The sequence below is a fragment of the Anas platyrhynchos genome, chromosome 8, assembly GCF_047663525.1.
Source record: "Anas platyrhynchos isolate ZD024472 breed Pekin duck chromosome 8, IASCAAS_PekinDuck_T2T, whole genome shotgun sequence".
Classification (NCBI taxonomy): domain Eukaryota; kingdom Metazoa; phylum Chordata; class Aves; order Anseriformes; family Anatidae; genus Anas; species Anas platyrhynchos.
Window position 1 is genome coordinate 22,871,267 of NC_092594.1, and position 20,519 is coordinate 22,891,785.

Sequence of the window (20,519 nt, forward strand, 5' to 3'; positions counted from 1 at the left end):
AACTCAGCTCCAAAACTGGCATCTTTCAGGCTCACGAAGAAGTACATGTGGGAAAATAACACGCAGTTTAGGCTTGAAGCTTCCTGAACAATTTGTTTCTCTTCAGAATAATACTTCGGGTATTCTTACTTTGGGATCAATTGCTGCAAGCCAGCCCCCAGAAAGGTTGAAAAAGTAAAATATCATTGCTTTTGAAATTAAGGGGAGGTATTTTTTGCTGCTAGATGTGTCATACCCACTTCTGCACAAACAATTGCTATAAAAAACACCAGAGAAGAGAAGTTTGGCATACTCAGTAGCAATGCACCTATTTTAAGAACAGTACCAAGTTGCTGTAGTCACAGTAAGGAGTTTTCAGATAAATATCTGGGCAGAACTAGAACTCTCATTTCTGAATAATCTTCCAGACAGTTCCTAATATTTTAAAAACTACATTACCATTTAGATCATTATCTAAAAACTATTTAGCCTGTATTGTCAGAATCTGGAGAAATAATCCTGCAGTTGGCCATACATTTTATCTACAGACAACTTTTCCTTTCCCGAAGCCTAAGTGCCTGTGATCAGACCCTGACTCGAGACCTCTGCCCATACAGTGCTGGGCAGTTTCCATGCCATGCTCCCAGCCTCGCAGTACCACCGACTCCTTCCCAGAAGGGTATTTCCAGTCTCACTGTACCTTCAAACCTTGTTTGCTACAGGATTCCAGCATTAGTGTTTTATTGCTTTACAGAACAATAGTACTAGGGAATTCTCTTTCTTACTATTTTTTTTTCGCTTTGTTTTTAGTAAATGAGTCAAGCATTTTGGCACCTAATGACAAATATATACACACAGACATATATATATAAACACAGGGGGGTTGTGCAACTGGCTGTCTTTGAACTATCCTAGTACTTGAGAAGTTAAAGACAGGGCAGTACTGTACGTCACTCAGAAGGTTAATCTGCCGCTAAGGATTTCACCCCAACCTCTACTTCAGCTACCATGGCACTATCCCTAGAAGGGTCCAAGTGCATTATTATTGTGATGTAGTCTAACATCTCCCTTTCTATTTTGTGAAAGGTTAAGGCTCCCAAAAATACCTTCCAGACCATTTGTGATGTTGGAAAAAGGTAAAATCCCACACCACTTACCACCAAACACATCGCCGTTCTGATAGTTTTTCCCCTTCTGAGTTTCCTCTTCATTTTGAACAGTAGAAACATGCTTGGCTGACGCACAGCCCATAGCTTCATTCAGACAGCTCCAGCTGGACTGAACCACAAATCATGTCTAGAGACGCATGCTCATTGTTTTAAAAATAATCCACCTTCCTGCGTGGTTGTCAAGAGGCTTTTACCTAAAAGACAGCATAAGAGAGAAAAATATTGAACTATACGTATTGACAACATGGAACCGCTAAATGTAGTGCTTCCAGAAAGCAAAATAATGGGGTTTGAGGAGTACGAAAGCACAGTCTGTCTCCACTCTATTACATTTTTAAAATATATTCAGTAATACCTATCAGTACTGTATGGGTGGAGTCAATCCTGAAGTCCCTTCCAGCCCTTCTCTTTAACCTGGGGCTAGAAGAAAGCAAGCCACACGCAGATATGTTTCCCACCCACCCATCTATTCCCACAGAGTGCTTTTCTTGTTGTGTTTTTTTGTTTTGTTTTGGTTTTTTTGAAAGAAGATAAGAAACTGGCAATATCTTCTTCTACCCTTTTAAACAATCTACGCATTAAGCCAGATTCCTAAGAAAGTGTTTTGGTGATTAAGAGCTTCTAACTGCAAGTGTTCAGAGAAAATAACCCCCTAAATCAATTAAAGATCTTATGTTAATAGATGTGAAAGAGGAGAGCCAGCTCTATTATCTTTTTCCTATGTTATCATTACTCCACCAGATCTGTAAAATCTCTGCCTCTCAAAAAGGCAGCGATGCCCATTTTAAGACAGAATAACGCTCCCTGAAGAACCCAGATGTCACATAAAATAAAAGGGAGGAGAAAAAAAGCTAGCTTACAGCTGCTCCGACGCACCCAGTCCCTGTTCTCTGCAGCCCTCCACGCACTTGCTCTGTGTGACAGCATCCTTTTTTTCCACCCTCCCTCCCAGATACATGCCCTGAGCACAGCCTTCCCCTTCTCCCATCCTTCTCTCCTCCCTCAGCTCCCAGTGCTCAGTGGCACCCCACTGCCATCCGTGGGAGGGAATGAGCAGACCTTGAGCTGCCTTCCCTCCTCCAAGAAATGTATGTATTGTTTTGCCCTATAAGGTTACGTATGTTTTTTCAGCGCAAACCTAGGTTTTGCAGGAGAGGCTAGGATTAGGCTAGGGAAGCTCTCTGCTTGCTCAAGCAGTGGCCGAGGCCCTTCTCCAAGCTGCCTTCAGTCTGCTTGGCAGAGGCACAGACAGAGCCGTGGCCCTGCTGAGAGCCAGCTAGTTCTCAGTACTGCTCCATGTGTCCCGGAGCAGTCAGTGCCGGGAGCAGGCTGTCAAACTGCACTGCCACGTGTGTGCCTCCTCGGTCTGTAAACCCCCGTGTCCTGACATCCACCAGGGCGAGCAGCTGCTCAGTGACACAAACCACACGTACTGCATCACGCGGTGCTGGTTTTGGGGAGGGGATGTTTTGGGGGGGCTACACAAGCACCAAGTGTGCAGAAAATTAAAGGGCTCAAAGCAAGCTGCAGCACCATGTAGACATCTCAGTTGCAGCAGGGATTATTCAGCTCCAGGGCTTTGCCACTGCAAAAGGGCAGATATGGGAAAACAATGAAAAATGTTAGAAAAGGGTTCGCCTTAATCACTGATTAGTGCCCTGTGATGGCCCTGTCACCCACGATCAGTTGCTGCAGAAGGGAACAGGAGCAAAGCAGCGCAGAACACGAACACCTCAGGCTAAAGCTCTTTGGGGAAGGAAGGAAGGAAAAACCATCCCCAGCCACATCTCCTGCGGTACCTTGTAGCCTTCCTAAAAATACGGCTCTGTCGGAAGGCAGGCTGTGATGGAAGAGAAGCATCACAAATATGGGAACTGAACATTTTTATCTTTTGCATTAGCAGTGTCTGAAAAGAAATACACACAACTAACACTTGGATACTGGGCGGCAATTCTGGTGCCAGTAAACAGGGCTAAGAAAGCTCTTCCGAAACGATCTCCCACACACATATCCAGGTGCATTGCTGGGACAAGCGTTAATACAGAGCAGCAAAATAGATGACACTGCAAAGAAAATCAGCATTAATTCTACAGAAGGGAGAAAATCCGTGACGCTCCAGCTCTCTTCAGCCTTTCCTGTCCCAGCAGTGGCAAGGTTCGGGAATTGCTCCAAAATGAGGTGCTGGTCCTCACCCAGTGGGCTGCCTGCTGATCGTTTTGGCAATGCAGCACTTGAAACGGCAGTGGAATAACGTGTCCACGTGGCCTGCTCCCCCACTTCTCAAATATAATTTTCCTTTTTGTCTTCCTAAGCATTTTAGGGGCATACAGATTTCAGAATAAAAAGCGTAAGAAAACCTTCAACCATTTGCCATTCATGTTCACCACCCACCATCATTAATTATCAAGATTTGAGAGGCAATTTACAAGCTCTGATCTGCAAAACGCTAGTGATAAAAACCTCTTCAACAGATCAAAAGTGTCTACACCACCCCCAAATAAAATGTGGCAGCTTTACTATTAACATCTTCGGTGCAGGTCAAGAGAAGATGGCTGTACTGGCTCTCAGATGCTGCATTTGGTCCCCCAAGTTTCATCTGAGTGCTTTCAAAAGGGGAGCTCGTTATTAGGGTAGATATTGCCATTGGAAACCTTAAGCAATTCCCTGATATCAGATGGAGCATGTCCAGTGTTTTGCAGTAAATGAATGTTTATTCTTCTATTACCAGAGGTGTATTTGTTTTCATCTTTTTTTTTTTTTTTTCCACTGAGATAACCAATCTTTCATCTTCTTCATGTTGCAGATACATCTACAAGCTTCTTTCTGTGCTGACCACACAGGAAATTGGGTAAAAATTTCACAGAGCCAAAGAGATCAAAGCAATGAGCTTTCTGCACCTGTGAAAAAAAAAAAAAAACCTAAGCTACACAAGAAAACCACCCTATCTTTTCCTGTAACACAGCGCAGTCCAGACAGAACCCAAGGATTTAACTTACTGCTCTTAATTATATGTACTTCTTATAAGAAATAGGTCTACTTGGCTTTCAAGTTATTTTTTCTGATCAAAGAGAGCAGCACCATCTTCTGAATTTGCATTCCACAAGGGTCATTGGAGGTTAGTACCACAGTCCCTCCACTATGATATCCCTCTTCTTCAGCTACCCCCACCCACCTGTGCCACAAACAATGGCTTTTTTTACTGTTTTTCAACTGCCAAAAGACATTTTTGAGCCAAACAGAGAGAAATTTTGCCTTTGAAGTGCACCAATGGCCAAAGGGAATAAGAAAAAAAACAAACAACACAGCTCTCTTTAAATTATTCAAGCCAGTATTGCTGGTGGATAGCAAAGCAATATTGAAAATTAAGCCATGAATTACTAAACAAGAGGGGTAAGGTTACAGGAGAATAAGGGTGGCAGATGCTGGAGCAACGCCTTGCAGAGGCAGGAAGGGAAAAATAAAAGTCAGGAAAAAAGGAAGAGGGAGTAGTGATGCTCTGTTCCTTTGACCACACAGCCACAAAGTACTCCCTCTGCCTGCTGATATTACTAGCCATGACATTAAACCTTTTCTCCCTTCCATGAACCGTTTGCCCCATGATGCAAAATTCCTGTGCTTATTCCTGCATTTTAGTATCAAACTGGAAACATGCTGTTCTGGCCAGCTGGGCAAATGCAGCGGTAATCTTGATGAAGAGAAAAAGAATGAGTGCAGTGCTGTAAAATTAATAATGCACAAGGAAACAAAGAGAAAGCACACCACATTTGTATAGCATTTTACTCAACCTGCACTAAAAATACCATCAACAAACTAACCAAACCCAGCCAGTCAGTCGGACGGAGGTGGAATTGACACTTGAAACACAATTTGCGTGCATCCTCTCTTGCAAAGCCATGCTCAGCAGAACTGGTAGCTTAACCAGTCACATTGCAAAGGACAAACAAGACGACTCTGATTTGACAGCTAAGAGATTGGGCAGAAAAGGCACATAAGCTCACTTACCTGGCTTTTCCTAGCAAGGAGGGCCTGGCTTGAATGAATGCTAATAATTAGCATCACCAGGTTATTATAAGACAGACTTTGTCCCACTGAGGCTAATATTACCACTTCTGTGTGAAAAATTAGTGGTTTTTTGTTTGTTTGTTTGTTTTGTGTATCTTTTTTTTTTTTTGGCAGTCAGCATTTCTCCAGTGCATAGTTTTGATGTATGAAAGCAACAAGTATTTTCTGTACAGAACAGCTCTCGACAACAGCGTGGTACTTGTGGGAGCGTTTGCTCCCCATTCAGTCTCATAAGGGCAAAGAGTAGTAGTGAGCCCCTGGGATGAGATTTCATGCACAGTAAAATAGAAACGAGAAAGGAAAGGGGAATTGCATTGCAATCTTGCTCTGAATTCATACAGGGTGGGTTAAAGTGGCAGCAACTGGAAAAGACCTGCTACCCAGGAGCAAGTCACAGGACCTACAGCTTTTGCTTTTTCTACATAAAGTTAATTTTTTCCTGTTATTTTTCAAAACCCCAAACACCTTAGGAGAAGCAACAGGAAGACTACCACCACCATTACAAAATGCAGTTCAAACATCTAAATAATTCTCCTAGAAAGAGGGGGAAAAAATAACACACAAAATATTGAAGAGATGAGACTTTGAAGAGATGAGGTGAGACTTTGCAAGACTATGGGCTGGCAAAATCACGCAGGAGACAGTATGTTTCTGGTGAGAAATCAAGCGTGTTGTACAGCGTATTTCACCTGTACAGCTGTTTCCTTTTCCACATCTGTCCCAGTGCTACAGCTCTCTTTACCATAGTAGATGCTGTTACTCTTCCAGGATTTCCAAAGAATCAGGACTTTCATCCTACATTCTTGTCCTTCACAGAAAACAAGCCCTTTTCATTAAAAGAAAGAGGACATGGAAATTAAGCTGCATTTCCCACTTCTCTGTGAGCAATTGCTACATCTGCTACAAAGACATTACAGAATCACGGTGGAGACCCTTCCACAACAGAGAAAGCATTCAGGTACAGCGTTTTGCTATCAAACACATTTCAGAGCCTATTTCAGAGCTGGTGGGTTTCTGCAGTATCTCAGTCCATTACACAGTACTTCGTTCAGGTTACAGTCAGAGCTAACTGATTGAAAATCCAATACAACACAGCTTGAGGGACCTGATTAAAGGCAACAAGACCTTTTCCATTGACAGTTGATGGCCTGAGGTCACTTTCTAAAACTCAAGTTTCAGGGAAGAAAGGTTGTTTTGTAATTTACTTCCAAAGGGGTTTCAGAAACAGCCTGCTAGTGATCTCATTCCAGCTAAGCGCGCATGTGCAATGGGAGATACTAAGCAGGACGACAGAAAAAACTTCAATCCTTATTACATGAGTTTCCTGATATCTAGGCAGCATCTCCACTGTAATGGGTAGGGTGCCCAAGTGCTTCTAAAGTATAAAGAAAACCAAGAATAAGATCAGCTCTCCTATTTAATTTAATTTCTGTCTTCATGGCTTAAAAGCAAGATACGGTTTACTGAGCAAGATATAAGAGAAAGCCCTGAGGTATGGGAACTGTGATTTATGCGATGTTCTGTACACATCCAAGCACGGGTCTGAACATTATTTCACTTTTGAAAATTCCTCTTGCTTTGCCTAATTAAAAACAATTTAAAGATGCAACTATTACACCTCACCAATCAACCACATCATTTAGGATTAAACTTAAATAAAATGATACTATATCTGTAGCAGCAGCAGCAACAAGAATGCTTGATTTGGAAAAAAACCTTGAGGGATAGTAACCACCCAGGGAAAAAGCCACTTTGCCCTCCTGAATTCCCCCTGCCCTCTTCCCACCAGTTGCTGGGGATGCACGTCCAGCTGCACGTGTTGCTGACAAGCCTTGGTTAATGCTGCAGCACTCTCCAGCACAGTGTCAGAGGAATCTTGCCATTAACTGGTAATGGCAGATTTGTTACTTGTATGCATTCTTGCTTTAGATAAAAAGTAGTTCCCATGGACCAGCACGCATTTTTTTAAGCACAAGGATTTCTGATTCAATTAGCTGTAACTGCACGCTTTCAGGGTCTTGCCCTCCTTTGGACCCCTTGATCTGTTGGTATCCTAACAGCTCCACAAGAAAAAGTCCCCTTGACTCAGTTATAGCTGGTGTTCCAATTGGTGTTCAGTAACAGGGTGTTCCCTGAAAAATCCCCTAAAATGCATATAGAATCATTAAGGCTAGAAGAGACCTTCAAGATCATCTGGTCCAACCATCACCCTACTACCAATGTCACCCGCTAAGCACCACGTCCAACCTTTCCTTAAACACCCCCAGGGACGGTGACTCCACCACCTCCCTGGGCAACCCGTTCCAATGCCTGACTGCTCCTTTTGAGAAGAAATGTCTCCTCATTGCCAACCTGAACCTCCCCTGGCACAACTTGAGGCCATTCCCTCTAGCCCTATCACTAGATAACTGTGAGAAGAGGCCGACCCCCAGCTCCCCACACCTTCCTTTCAGGGAGCTGTGGAGAGCAATGAGGTCTCCCCTGAGCCTCCTCTTCCCCAGACTAAACAACCCCAGTTTCCTCAGCCGCTCCTCACAGGACTTGTGCTCCAGGCCCTTCTCTGGACACGTTCCAGGGCCTCGATGTCCTTCTTGTAGTGAGGGGCCCAAAGCTGAACACAGCACTTGAGGGGCTGCCTCACCAGAGCTGAGTACAGGGGGACGATCACCTCCCTGCTCCTGCTGGCTGCACTATTCCTGACACAAGCCAGGATGCCGCTGGCCTTCTTGGCCACCTGGGCACACTGCTGGCTCATGTTCAGGAGAGCATCAACCAACACCCCCAGATCCTTTTCCTCTGCACAGCTTTCCAGCCACTCTGCCCCAGCTTGCATCTTATTCAGGTTGCTGGCAACCTACCCTGTACTTTGGTCTGATGTTATGTTCCTGCTAATGTGACTGCTTTAAATTTCCACATATGGGCAGCTGTCTCCTACTCAGCGCTGCTGTGCCTTTATCCCTTCACCCCCAGCCTAGGGATCTATCTATTTTACCTCAGAAAAATTGTGTTTCAAACAAATTCAATTGTTCCCATTTGAAATTTTAGGGAAAACGCCACACACAATTTTTTACTTAGTCAGGTAAACATTCTCTAGATGTTGCTTGTACTTCCTTAAACCAAAGCCCATGCAGAATACTACTTACAGAGCAGTGCTGGCTACAGAGGAGGTTTAGGAACGACTGTGCCAGCATTTACACTTTACCCATGAATGCCAGCTCGGCAAAACACCTGTAGCCCCGAGGAGAAGGGCAGCAAGGGCAAAGACACCATATCCCTTGGAGAAAGTCTGGTTTGGGTTGGGTGCTGTCGCCCAGCAGCTTCCAACTCCTAACGCACGTCTGCTCCCAGCCACTCACGTTGTCCCCTCTTTAAGGGATGCTTGGTCCCAGCAGTGTGAGCAGAACGTCTGCCACTCCAGCCTACCAGGACATCAAGATCACATCACGCTGCGCCCAGACTCCTCTTTGCAATGGCTCATTTTGGCTGAATTCAAAGCTATTTGCAGTCAATCCAATCAAAAGTTTTTAAAAGCAACCGATCTGGCTGCTGCTCTGAAACGCAGCCAGGCAGGATTTAGGATTAACCAGCAGCTGATGCAGAGCTGGCCTGAAACCACTTCTGTGTAAGTGTTGCAAACCCCCCAGGTCAGCAGATCTTCAGGGAAGCATCAATGCATGCATATGCCATGGCAGTGACTCCTGCACGCACACAGCAGCAACTCTGCGATTTTGATTTTTAAGTAAATTAATCACTGCTATTCGCTACTGAAAACTGAAGCTGGAAATGACTCGAGGACCAAGACCCATTCAGAGGCATTTCGAGTAATGCTCCTGACCCCCTCCGCATGGCAGATGGAGCACAGTGCATCTAAGGAGGAGCAGCAGTAGCCGTCTGGCTGCGAGACCATGAAGTTTTCAAAGGCAGGGAGCTGAATTGCTGGCATGATTCCTGCAGTTGTGAAAGGTATATAACAGAGCATGAACAAATTAGAGGAAATAATCCTGAAAGCAAACGGCGAATGAAGTGTTCTCCCACGCCCCCTCACACTCACCCGGCCACACATTTGAGCTCTTAGAGTGATTTTTCTGCCAAACTTGTGTATGAATAGGAAGGAAAAAAACCAGCTGAAAACATTAGAGCCTCACAGGAGTTGAAGCAAGAAGAGAAAGTCATACAGACTGTACGACATCATACATTCTGCTGACCTGCAGGAGCAGAGAAGTGTGTAATAAATTATTGAACAAGGTTCCCAATACTATAAATGCAATCAGTAGGAACTGATGCGTAAGAGAGTTTTTTGTATGAATTGAGCTGTCAGAACAATACAGGATTGTAACACTAGTGGATAACCCATGCCAAAATATTGCAGCGGGTTACACCTGAGAGCACTGAAGGTCTGCAGAGTGCCAGAAAGCACTCACCCAGGCAGAGAAAGTTGATGGGAAGAAAACGCAAAGCAGTGCCTTCCGTTCACATCCAAGACATGGGGAAATCTCACCTGCTGCCCCTCTTTCTCCATCTCGACACCACAAGGACAACCCTGATTCAGGAATATTTTCTGATTTCTTCTGCCACCCTCCTGGCAGGCATCCCTTCTCACGGGGCTTTTCCTTTGGCCCATACTGAGCTTTGCTTCCAATTCCTTTATTATACAAATGCTCAACTACTGCTCCTCTTCCAACTCAATGGCCAATGCATCAGGACCTGCAGGACATTAGTTATTATACACTGCAGCCACCATGAGGAACGTGTGCTCTCCACATGAACCCCAAAGAACTTCTAACACTGCCTTAGCAGATGTCAACTTCACAAAAAGGATTTTGACTTAGTGTTGATACTAGTGCAGAAACTGCAGAAAACTGTTGCATTTAAACAGTGCTTGGACTCAAAAGCATAGCGTTGCTTTGGGATTATTTTGATATCCGCTCTAAAAGGGTGCTGTATAGCCCTACCTAAAGCTGTCTTACCTTCCTTAGGGACTCATCTCAAAGCATGTAGCCCTGGCAACTTTACTATGTTGCAAAAGTCACGTCATGTTGGTTAAATTTCATTTATATCTTTGCTCATTCTTCCTTTTGTTGTTATTTCCCTCTTTATGCCCAGAAAGGATTAAGGGCAATCACTCAGCAGGCTGATTCTCCTCCACTCTCACTGTGCCCAGTGGGTTTCAGTGCAGGACCACATTGTGGGGCCAGGCTCTGCAGCTCCCCACCACAGTGAAACTTCAAAGCAGCTGGAGCCAGCGTTAAAATGTAGCCAACCAACAGCTGTAAAATGTTAAGCTCATTGGTCCTTTACTCCTCCACTTAGCTTTTTTTGCACATGAAAATAGCAGCTGCTTTCCTGGGAATAAATCCTGCAATATCTTTATAGTCTTCCTCTCTCCCTTCTAGCTTCCTGGGTAAGAAGGATTTCTTTTTAAAATTAGAAAAAGAAACAAGCTTGTGAATTCTCACAGCAGGCAGGCTCTCTTAGATATGCTTTCATTATGTTAGGAAAGCAATTTTGAGTCTAAATTCAAAATGCATTGAATTTGGATATTTTATTTTATAAGACAAGTGGCAGTGGGATGGGAGAAGGGTGGGGGGAGGGAATTCAAACTACTGCCCCCTGCTCCGCTGCTCCAACAGCGGATCATGCACCTTCCTGACAAGCAAATGAACATGGATGGTCATGGCTGAGCAAGGAGCTTGCAACTGGAAGTTAATTTGATGCCATTTGCAAGAAACACCATATAACTGAGTCTAGTTTCCTAGTGTGGCATTAACTTCTGGCAGATCCTGTCCTCAAAACAAGGGAATTGTAAATGCTGGAGTCATTTATAGTACCTGTAAATTATACAATGCCAGACAACCCATAAACAATCTCATGAAAATCAGCTTCAAGAGCGATGTGCACCAATCACCATAAAGTCTTCAGTCAGTGTTACTGTATTTTTCCATCACCACGTTACATGCGTATTCTGAGCAGCTGAATTGCAATAATGTAGGTGAGCACTTCCAATTGTTATTTTAAACAGACTAATTCAAAGTGCCTACTGCAGAAGTGTCATTAGGATAGACAACAGAAAATCCCAGAAGCTAACAAACAAGATTCTTCTCTTTTCACCTTGTTTATCTTCAATCATGCTTTTGATGATTAGGAAATTATATAAAGAATAGCCACTGCTTTGTCATGTACAGTGAATCATCCAGCATATGCTGGCTGCTCATAAATAAACCCTACTTCATCACAGTGAAATTCAGATCTTTGAAACTTGAAAGACTAAATCCAGAACATCAACACGAGGGCTAAAAAAGAGCAGGGACGGACACAGTATTTGTTTCATCGAGGTTTGGTGAAGGATGACCTGGAGAGAGGTGCCATTCTGCACACAAAGGGCTGCTGTGAGCACACAGCTGCATCTTATCCTACAGCGGGATGAGAAGATATCAGCACCACTGAACAAAGTGTGGAGCATCCTCCCAAAGACCATCGTCTGGTTGTAAGATTAACGCTATATGGATAAAAATCAACTCTGTAATTGACAGGGTATCTATTTTTCATCCCTTTGCTAAAAGGGAAGCAGCCTCAATGTACAGGCTTCAAAAATATGCTGTAAAGCATAAAACCAAAAAAGGTTATCATGTTCTGCCTGGAAATTTCAGCTTCCTTCCTAATAAATACTGTACCATAAAATGATACTCCCTCACCACGTTCTTTTGTCATGCAATAAACATTAGGCTTTCCCATTTATGACACGGCCATCCCCATTCCCATCAGAATTCCCCTGTAACACCGGCCAGCCCGGGATCACTGCACACAGCTCCTGGCAGGTCCGACCAGACCTGGGATCACTGCACACAGCACCTGCATGGTCCAACCAGAGCCGCCTGGCTGGAAACCACACACACACGCTGCTGGAAAAGCAGCTTTCCTGTCAGCCAGCACCTCTGGCCAAACTGGAACATCTTCTAAGTACGTGAAAGAACTTTGATTAGAGCAATATACATTTTACATGTGTGTATTTTCAGTATAAAACAAGATAACTTCAACTTCGCGTAAGCTTATCAGCAACGCTGACTGCTGCTAAGGCCATCAAGGGTGCCCCTCATCAAGGACACCCCCTACCGCCCCCCGCCAAGGTAAGAGATTTGTGTAAGAGATTGTACCAAAATGTACACCATTCTGGTCCAGAATCGGAAGGCTTTGTGTCACCAATGCCACCCTGGCCCCCGTAGTGGCAACTGCATGTGGCAAGGCAATGGAAAGGCTGACAGCTTGCTGGGACAGAAGAGACCCGAAAGCAGAGGGGAAGGAGAGAAACGTCACCACACCAGTCAGAGAGGTGCAGAAGGTGCTAAGCAGCTCTGTTATTCCCCCAACTGAGCTGGGTGAAAGAAATTGAAAGTATACGGGCAAAGGGATTATACAAACATTATGTGTACTTATACATTGCAAACTTCTTACACAAAGCAGCCACTTGGATTTCATTAACCCAATGCCAACAGCTGCCCCAACCTCACTGAAATGCATTTCTGAGCCAGTACCAGGGATCTAACTATAAATACTGCCAAGATACCCCAACAGGGACAACAACTCCTCAGGTGCTTGCTAGCCGGTACTTGCTAGAACCCTACCAGCTGAAACCCTACCAGCTGAAACCCTACCAGCTTGGCTTCTCTTCTCTTTTTAGGCAATACAAGAATCTTACACAGACATCTGAATTTGAAGAACAGGTGATAACATTATACTAAAATGGGATGCGAGGAGCGATGTGGATTCACCACAGGGTTTAAGGCTGACTTAACACATTCACTTTGGACAATCCACCTGTGTGCACAGATCCCCAAGAGAGACTCAATAAAACAAGGGTTTACTTGATTCAAATATGCATTTTTGCAGCTGGACTAGTAAAAAGTAACCCATTTTTCTTATTATTTGACATAGGAGATCAATATGCCTGTGGCCAAAGCATTTCTATCTCTAACATAACTGATAAAAGTCTAATGGAGCATTAACCTTCATTTAAGGTTACTTAAGTGCCTCGTTAGAGAAAAAGGATCTGATTTTGTGCAAGCCTACAGTCAGGTTCACGGAAGGACATTTCTATGTCCTTCCACAAAATGGATCTTCTACTTGTTTTTCTTTTTTTAATTACTTCAGAGCACAGCAGCCCTTTTCACGAGGAAGGGTGCAGGTAATCTAATTTTTACGTTCAGCTCGTGCTAAAATGCAGCACTTTTGTGCTGGCTCTCGCCTCTTCCGGGAGGCCTGAGTCCTGCGGCTGGCATTCCCTGCGAGCGGCCACACACCCCTGCGGAATATCAATGAAAAGGGACGACACATCTGGGAACCCGGACAAGGGACTCCAAAACACACCAGCAGCTTGCAGGCAGGAACCTCGCTTTCAAAAGGAACAAATCCCATTTGTTCAAAAGGAACAAATCCCAAACTGAGCACACAAAAATAAATTCACTGCCCCAATAACTTCTCACCCGCTGTGCAGCTGGTAGCTAATGGGGATATTACAGGCAGTATGATCTGGGCTCAGCACTCAAGATGCATAGCTTGTCTCTGCTGTTTTCCAGACCTCAAGTATGCAAGAACATTCAATCTTTGAGTTATTCAAAATTTACCAGACAAAAATACTCAATTTTCCATCCAAGCCAGCTAAAGGGAGGAGTGGCAAATGCTCAGACATGATCTTGAAAATTACAGCTCAATCCACCTTACAAACTGTTTGAAATCAGAATTAATGAAAGTTCTTCAAAAGAGCCAGAGAAACATACTGAATCGAAAAGATTTAACATGGCTTCAGTCACTGGAGTTAATGCATTTGCTGTCTTTGTCCAGGCGAAGAAAAAAATCACTGTTACATGAACGCCCCAGAGGCAGTGACAGTATCTCAGAGGGGCAATGCTACAGGAGCCTGGAGAGGCAGCTTGGAAGGCACCCTAAAAAGCCATCCAGCCTGCCGTGATGGTGAAAAGAGGGCAAATTTACCCTCAGCAGGTTTCTGGAAATGCCAGCAGAAGGAAATGGTTCCTCCAGGGATGCATCAGAGCCAGAGCCTGAGGAGAGCTGAGTGCTCCTAGAGCCCATCTTCCTTCATTTACTCCCCACTAACCTCCCTCAACCAAGTACTAAAAAAATTCAGTACTGAAGAAACCCACCCAAACCCCCATCAGTGCCCTTTATTACGCAGAGACACGAGCTAAATCACACCTCCAGAAGAGAGCAGCCAGGGAAGAGCCCTACACAATGGGTGGCACCAAATGATGCAAGTTAATCAAGACTGGAGGAAAGCGACAAACCCCAAAGTGCCAGAGAAAAGCCAGACAATTAAGCTGACGGCGGAATAAACTTATCTTGACAAGCGCAAGGTAACCCAGATTAGAAGGAATAATGCACAACTGCAACCCGGGCTCCACCACAGACAGCTCAGCAACAACGTACAGTTGGGATTAAGCAAGCAAAATGCTGCAAAAGCGTGACAGAAAATAATACCCAAAGGCATGGCGAATCCATAATATTTTATTTCTTGCCTTCACCTCGTTACTTCCCACAGGAAGTTCTGTATACTGAAGGGAAAAAAAAAAAAAAAAAAAAAAACAAACAATAACAAATCAAAACAGCAGAAAGATTCATCTGTGTGATTTGTATTGCAAGAAGAGAGTGAGGGGGGTGTAACAGACACACACATTTTTTAGTGATTAGGCTTGTATCTCATAATCATCCTCACACACATTTTGTTTACACACATGAACAGCCAGACAGTTTTACCACTGGAAGGCTTCACCCCAATGCACTGCCATTCAGATCTCACAGTTTCTGAACTCTTCAAGGCACAGCACCGTTTTGGAGCAAGTTTCAGTCGGTGTGAGACATCTGGAAGAGCTGTCATGATGCACCTTAATAACATGCATGAGTGCTCCCGCACACTGTTCTGGCCTGTTGTATAAGCCCTGATTAAAGCCCCAAAACACCTCGCTGCCATGCACAGCGCCTACCTCTGAGCTATTCCCCAAGCTCCACAGGCTGGAGCAACCCAGCTGGATGAATCCTTCATGTTTAGCATGAGAAACTCCATGTGCACCATCGAATTTATTCCTTCAAAGAGGGGAGAATTTTGTACTCCTCAACAGTAATGCAGCGGCTTATGCTACCAGGCAGCTCCTCTCCTCCACCCATTCGTTAAGTGTTTATCTCAAAGCTAAGCTTCCCATTCCATGAGATGCCCTGTTAGTAGGCATTTTCCCTGTAAACAAGCATCACGTTGTGGATGAGGATGCTCAGTGAAAGCAACGCAGCAAGGCAACACCACTGCTTGTGCAGCACACCAACACGTGTTGGTGTTCTCATCTACACCCTTCCCTCTGACGTGAACCTCTGTGTGTGCGTGCATCTCTTACAGAGCCAAACAAAGTATTCCAAAGGCACAAGAACCCATCTTTGTATTTCAAGAACGAGACTCCTCAAAACGCCTGTCCTCACCTCATTTCCTCCTCCTGTTGTGGTGCCAGACTCTCCCAGTTCAACCAGGCTGGGAAGAAATATCCCCAAACAGCAAGACTGAATTTCAGCACTGATGCAAGCTTTAAAAACACTTTTCTGTTAATTTATGTATAAAAAAAAATGCAACAACCTTGAAAATTATTTCTTATGATTATAAAAAGCTACTTGTATTTATTACCCTTAACTTCACCTTCAAGTGACCTTGATTAAATGTTAATCCAAATGAGACCACTCTCAATAATAATACTGTAAGGCACTTTGAAATTCAAGCAAGCAGCCTACTCTACTATTCCACAGTTTTTCTCTCAGGATGTGTGAATAGGTGTCAAACTGTCTAATCCAAAGTGACTCAGGATAAATTTTCAGTAAATCCGGGACACTTCATTTTTGATAGGAACAACCCAAGCCTTTGGATTTATGTAAATTCTTGATGCCAGGCAACAGCCAGCAGCCTCTGCCAAGTTTTGTTCTGATGTTTGGGGTTAAGAGGAAAGGAAATCACAGCAAAATTCCAGATGCACAATGAGAAGCAAAGAAATAGCTGTACCCTGCTCGGGTTATGCTTGCAACACTGTTTTCAAACATCAAATTAAACATATAAAGCATTGTTAATATATTTAACAGGCTGTGTAAGTATCAGATTCAAGCGACAAGACATGTCTTGCAACAGGGCAAGTATCTTTGGCTGCAACTAATAACAATACAGGTTTTAATTAAAACACAGTTGTCCAGGAGTTGTTGGGTATCTGCTACAAAGAGCACTATTTTTAGCTTGGAAAGTTTTTCATTAAAAGCTAAGCATTTGTTATGCACTGACAATATGCTCATTATGCAAAGCAGAACTTTTCACACTGAACACTATTAAGGAGTTTAAAGGAAGAGATGAGCACAAAGTATACATGCTGAGAAACTTATAGCAAAGAACTATTTTACAGACATTTTCAGTTACTATTAATATCTTTACATAATTGTAGGCTTCTACTGTTACAGCCTCACATTACAATGGGTGGAAAAAACATAAATTAAAAAAAAATGTGCCCACGCCATTCATAAATATTATCTACCCTGTTCCCTGCAGAAAATAAACCACCAAGCAAGTACCTCAAGCCAAACAGTGGGAGAGCTGTTCCACTTGAAATCATAAAGAAGGCATTACAAGTTTTTGCCTGTTTATTTTTACCACCACTTTAAATGTTGCTGTTATCTGCTTAGCAGAATCTGGTTCTTTTGCTTTAGAGAATAACAGAATGAGCGGAGTCTGATGGGAAGCATTCGCATGGCTTCTCACTGTGGGTTAAGCTGTGTGTCACAGAGCACTTGTATATTTCACAACCTTGAGTTTCTTTGCCAAGCATCTCTGGTCCCTACCAGGGACAGCCCTTCTGAAAGACGCTCGTTAGCAAAGCAGCATTCATCAAGGACCTTCGTGGCTCCTACCTGCAGATGGGGAACTGCAGCTGCTCAGACATTAACAGCCTACTGGGAGCAGATTAATTACAAAATTGGGTTTTAACAACCGCCAATGTACCTTGTCTTGTTTCACCAAGTACAATACCAACTACTTTCTAACAATCCCACCGACTCGGGGCCATACAGCTGAGAACACCGCTGGCAGTCAATGAGATAAATCTAACCCCAACTCCTGTGCCTGTCCTGCCTCAGTGGAGCACAAGAGGTCAGCCTGGGCAGCAGATACACACAGATAGTGTCAGCTTACAGAATACTTATCTGATATTCTTCTAAATACCACCATCCTTTATTGCTTCTTATTTTGCATATGATTTTCTTCCTTGCACAGGAAAATCCCCTTCTTGGGGTTTCAGCAGCCTTTCCCACCATAGCCAATGGTCCTCCTCGAAACCTCCTTGTAGAAAGGTGCCTCACGGAGACCAACCACGCTCAGCATGGGTTAGAACATGGTAGACTTTTCCCATAAAATGTTATACCATGTAAAAGTCATCTCACTTCCTTTCTTGATCAAAACGGGAAAAGATGGGTTTGATACAAGCCAGCTCTAGTGCTGCTTATACAGCCAATCCCATGCCTACCCCTTCCCTCTTCTAACACAGCATGGGCAAGAGGGCAACTCTGTGAGGACCTAAGGATTCCCCTTAGAGAGATTTCTACTATATCAGCCAGAAATACTGTAAATATTTCACTGAAGGTGAAGAAAAACATTGCCTTCATCAGAGAGCTTCCAATCCAACTTGTGATGCGAGACATGTTTTCCTGCAGTGCCACCCGCCCATTTGACCAGCGCAGACCCCTATAAATGCTGCCTCATAAATCCTCCACGTTAATGAAGCTGCTTCAAAGCTTAGCTCGCTTTGCAGGTGACAGCCTGGGTCATCAAACAGATGGGCTTTTATCTCCTTCGGCAACTAAATAACGAAAGGACCCTGCTCGGGTTCAAGAGCAACGTTCAGACCAAGAGTTCACGCAAACCAGTGTGGAGCAAGCAGGGTTGGAGCAGCACACCCCTCTGTAACATCGCTTCCACCCAAACATGGTTCTTCTGGGCAGCCTTAACAGTCTCCAAATTTGCCATGCAAAAATGGAAATCTCCACTAATCCCATGGATCAAAAAGAGGCTTAAAGCTTTAGGGATTTGGCTCTCCTATGAGTGATTTTCTTACAGGATTGTGTATATGTGAGACCTTTTTGCTTATCATTTTTTTTTAAATGGCATTTTAAAACTTAGTTCACCAGGTTTATCCTTTAAAGTGGCACTATGTGAAGTGTGATGTTTTCGTACAAATTAACTCATTAGCAATTGCACAGAAGGGTAAAGAAAAACTTGCTTTTTTTTCATTGTATAGGAGATCTCATTTTTAAGGAGCAGCTGATTTTCTGCCAAGCAGCAGCTGGTAGTAGGAATTCTTCAGGGAAAGTATCATGTCCCGGTCAGCTTGTAAAATCCCAACTATTCTTGAAGGTGAGCAAAGAGGTGAGGAGCAATAGTTTGAGGTGTTAGACTAAGTAAAACACAGTTTAACATAGCATCTTCAAAAATGATACCTACCAGGCATTCCAGAACAGTTTATTCACCATGCTTTATAAATAACCGGACAGGAGCCAGAAAGCACAACATAATTTAGGATTCCCCTTATTTCAATTACCAGGAATATAATAAGCAAGGCAGTTAGTAAGAAAATAGTTCTACTGAAAATAATGATTTCAGAGAACACAGAGACAGAGCTGTGAATCTGCAAAGACACTAGCCTGCCCCCACAAACATGTATAATTGTATATGAGGTGCACAGAAGAATTTTTCAGCATATTATCCACTTTCTAAAATAGTTTGTATTTCAGAAAAAATAAAATTAAATTAAAAATCACCCCCCCAAACAGCTGTAAAGTCTAACCAGACAGCCAGAGGCACTGAAGTTAGGAAAAGCAAACATACCAGGAAGAGAGACCAAAGAATAAAAGCTCTGCATAGGCAATGGCAAATTGAAATTGCAAATTGAAAGAGTCCTGAAATTCCTGCAGCCATCTCAAGGGCCAGGGCAGGAGCCCATTCAGGCTCCGCAACGGCCGCATTTGGATTCCACGCACAAGCCCGGCGCACTCGCGGCGAGCAGTAATGGCGCTTGGTGCACAAAAAGGCAGGGAGTGAAATGCTACCAAATTCTTGACTTTTTTATTTTATCATTCTGGGGTTTAGTATTTCCTCATCCCAAATGCTCGCAGAAGCACAAGACTCAGACTAACTTGAAAATGGAGGTCTTGAAGTACCAAAGATTACAAAATTCAGAAAACTGGATAATAACGATGAAGATTAACCAATTTAATAGCTTCTTTAATGTTTATTTGGCAAAGGAAACTGTAAGAAATGCAAAGCAAAACAGAATCACCTTCATTATTATTATTATTTTTTTTTAAAGAAGTTTGAAAAAAAGGAAAAACAAGCTATGGTCTAGACTATGTAAGCACCCATTACTGTACTTTCATTTACCTGATCAAGGATTACCTTAGTTTTCTGCCTTAGACCAAACTTTCCTATATGAGTGAATGCCTATTCAAAAAATCCTAAAAACTTTATACCCTTTTCAGCATCCTCCCTTAGCATTACAGCCTGCAGGGCTGCCTTTTTGATAGATAGGTTTTAATTCTTACAAGTCAACCAACTTGCTCACTGAAGTGGCATTCCCTTGGGAGAACATTCAGATGAACTCTTCTTTAAAGTAAAAAAAAAAAAAAAAAAAAAAAAAAACATCTGCCTGAACAAGCACTTGAGTTTCTGTTATAACAGGGCGTCCCTCAGTATTTACAGGGAGCATATTCCCATGCACTTCAGTTCAATGCTAGGGAAACATCAGACCTCTGAAATGAAGGTTAAGCATTTTTAAAATATTGAAATACAAAAACAGCGTACGAAGGTATTTAGGAGACCACTCGTATCATTAATGTCATTAGCGCATTTATATGTTTTCTAGAAGTACAGAATTCAGTGATGCAAAATGACCATAGGCTACAATATCTAAATGAGGAAAACAAAACCTTATCTCTACAGTCTGCCTCTTCCTATCAGAAGCAACTACAAAGCCATGGACCAGGAAAACCACAGCCAAGGCTGTTGGGAAAGGCAGCACAGGACAGGGAAAAGAAGGAAAGCACCCAACAATGGGGAAACAGGGCGGGAAAAGAAAGGTAGCAGAATTTAGCAGAGCAGAATAACCTGAACACAAGCAAAGGAAAAAAATGGGAAAAAAAATAGCCAATAAACCAATTATTACTGCTTTGGTAGGCTTTCGATCCCATCAAACAAATAAACACCCTCTCCTTCCATGTGCATGTGCATACATTTTA

At 43.3% G+C, this 20,519-nt stretch overlaps 1 protein-coding gene across 2 annotated transcripts in view; it reads right to left on the reverse strand.

Annotated features, from left to right (window-relative positions):
- C8H1orf21 (chromosome 8 C1orf21 homolog) overlaps nt 1–20,519 on the reverse strand; it is a 107,307-nt gene that overhangs the window by 66,695 nt on the left and 20,093 nt on the right. For both annotated transcript variants that reach the window (XM_027463642.3, XM_072041578.1), the window contains exon 2: nt 1,137–1,342. In XM_027463642.3, coding sequence (XP_027319443.1) covers nt 1,137–1,230 — 94 coding nt within the window. In that variant the 5' untranslated portion in view covers nt 1,231–1,342. The remainder of the gene's footprint in view (nt 1–1,136; nt 1,343–20,519) is intronic.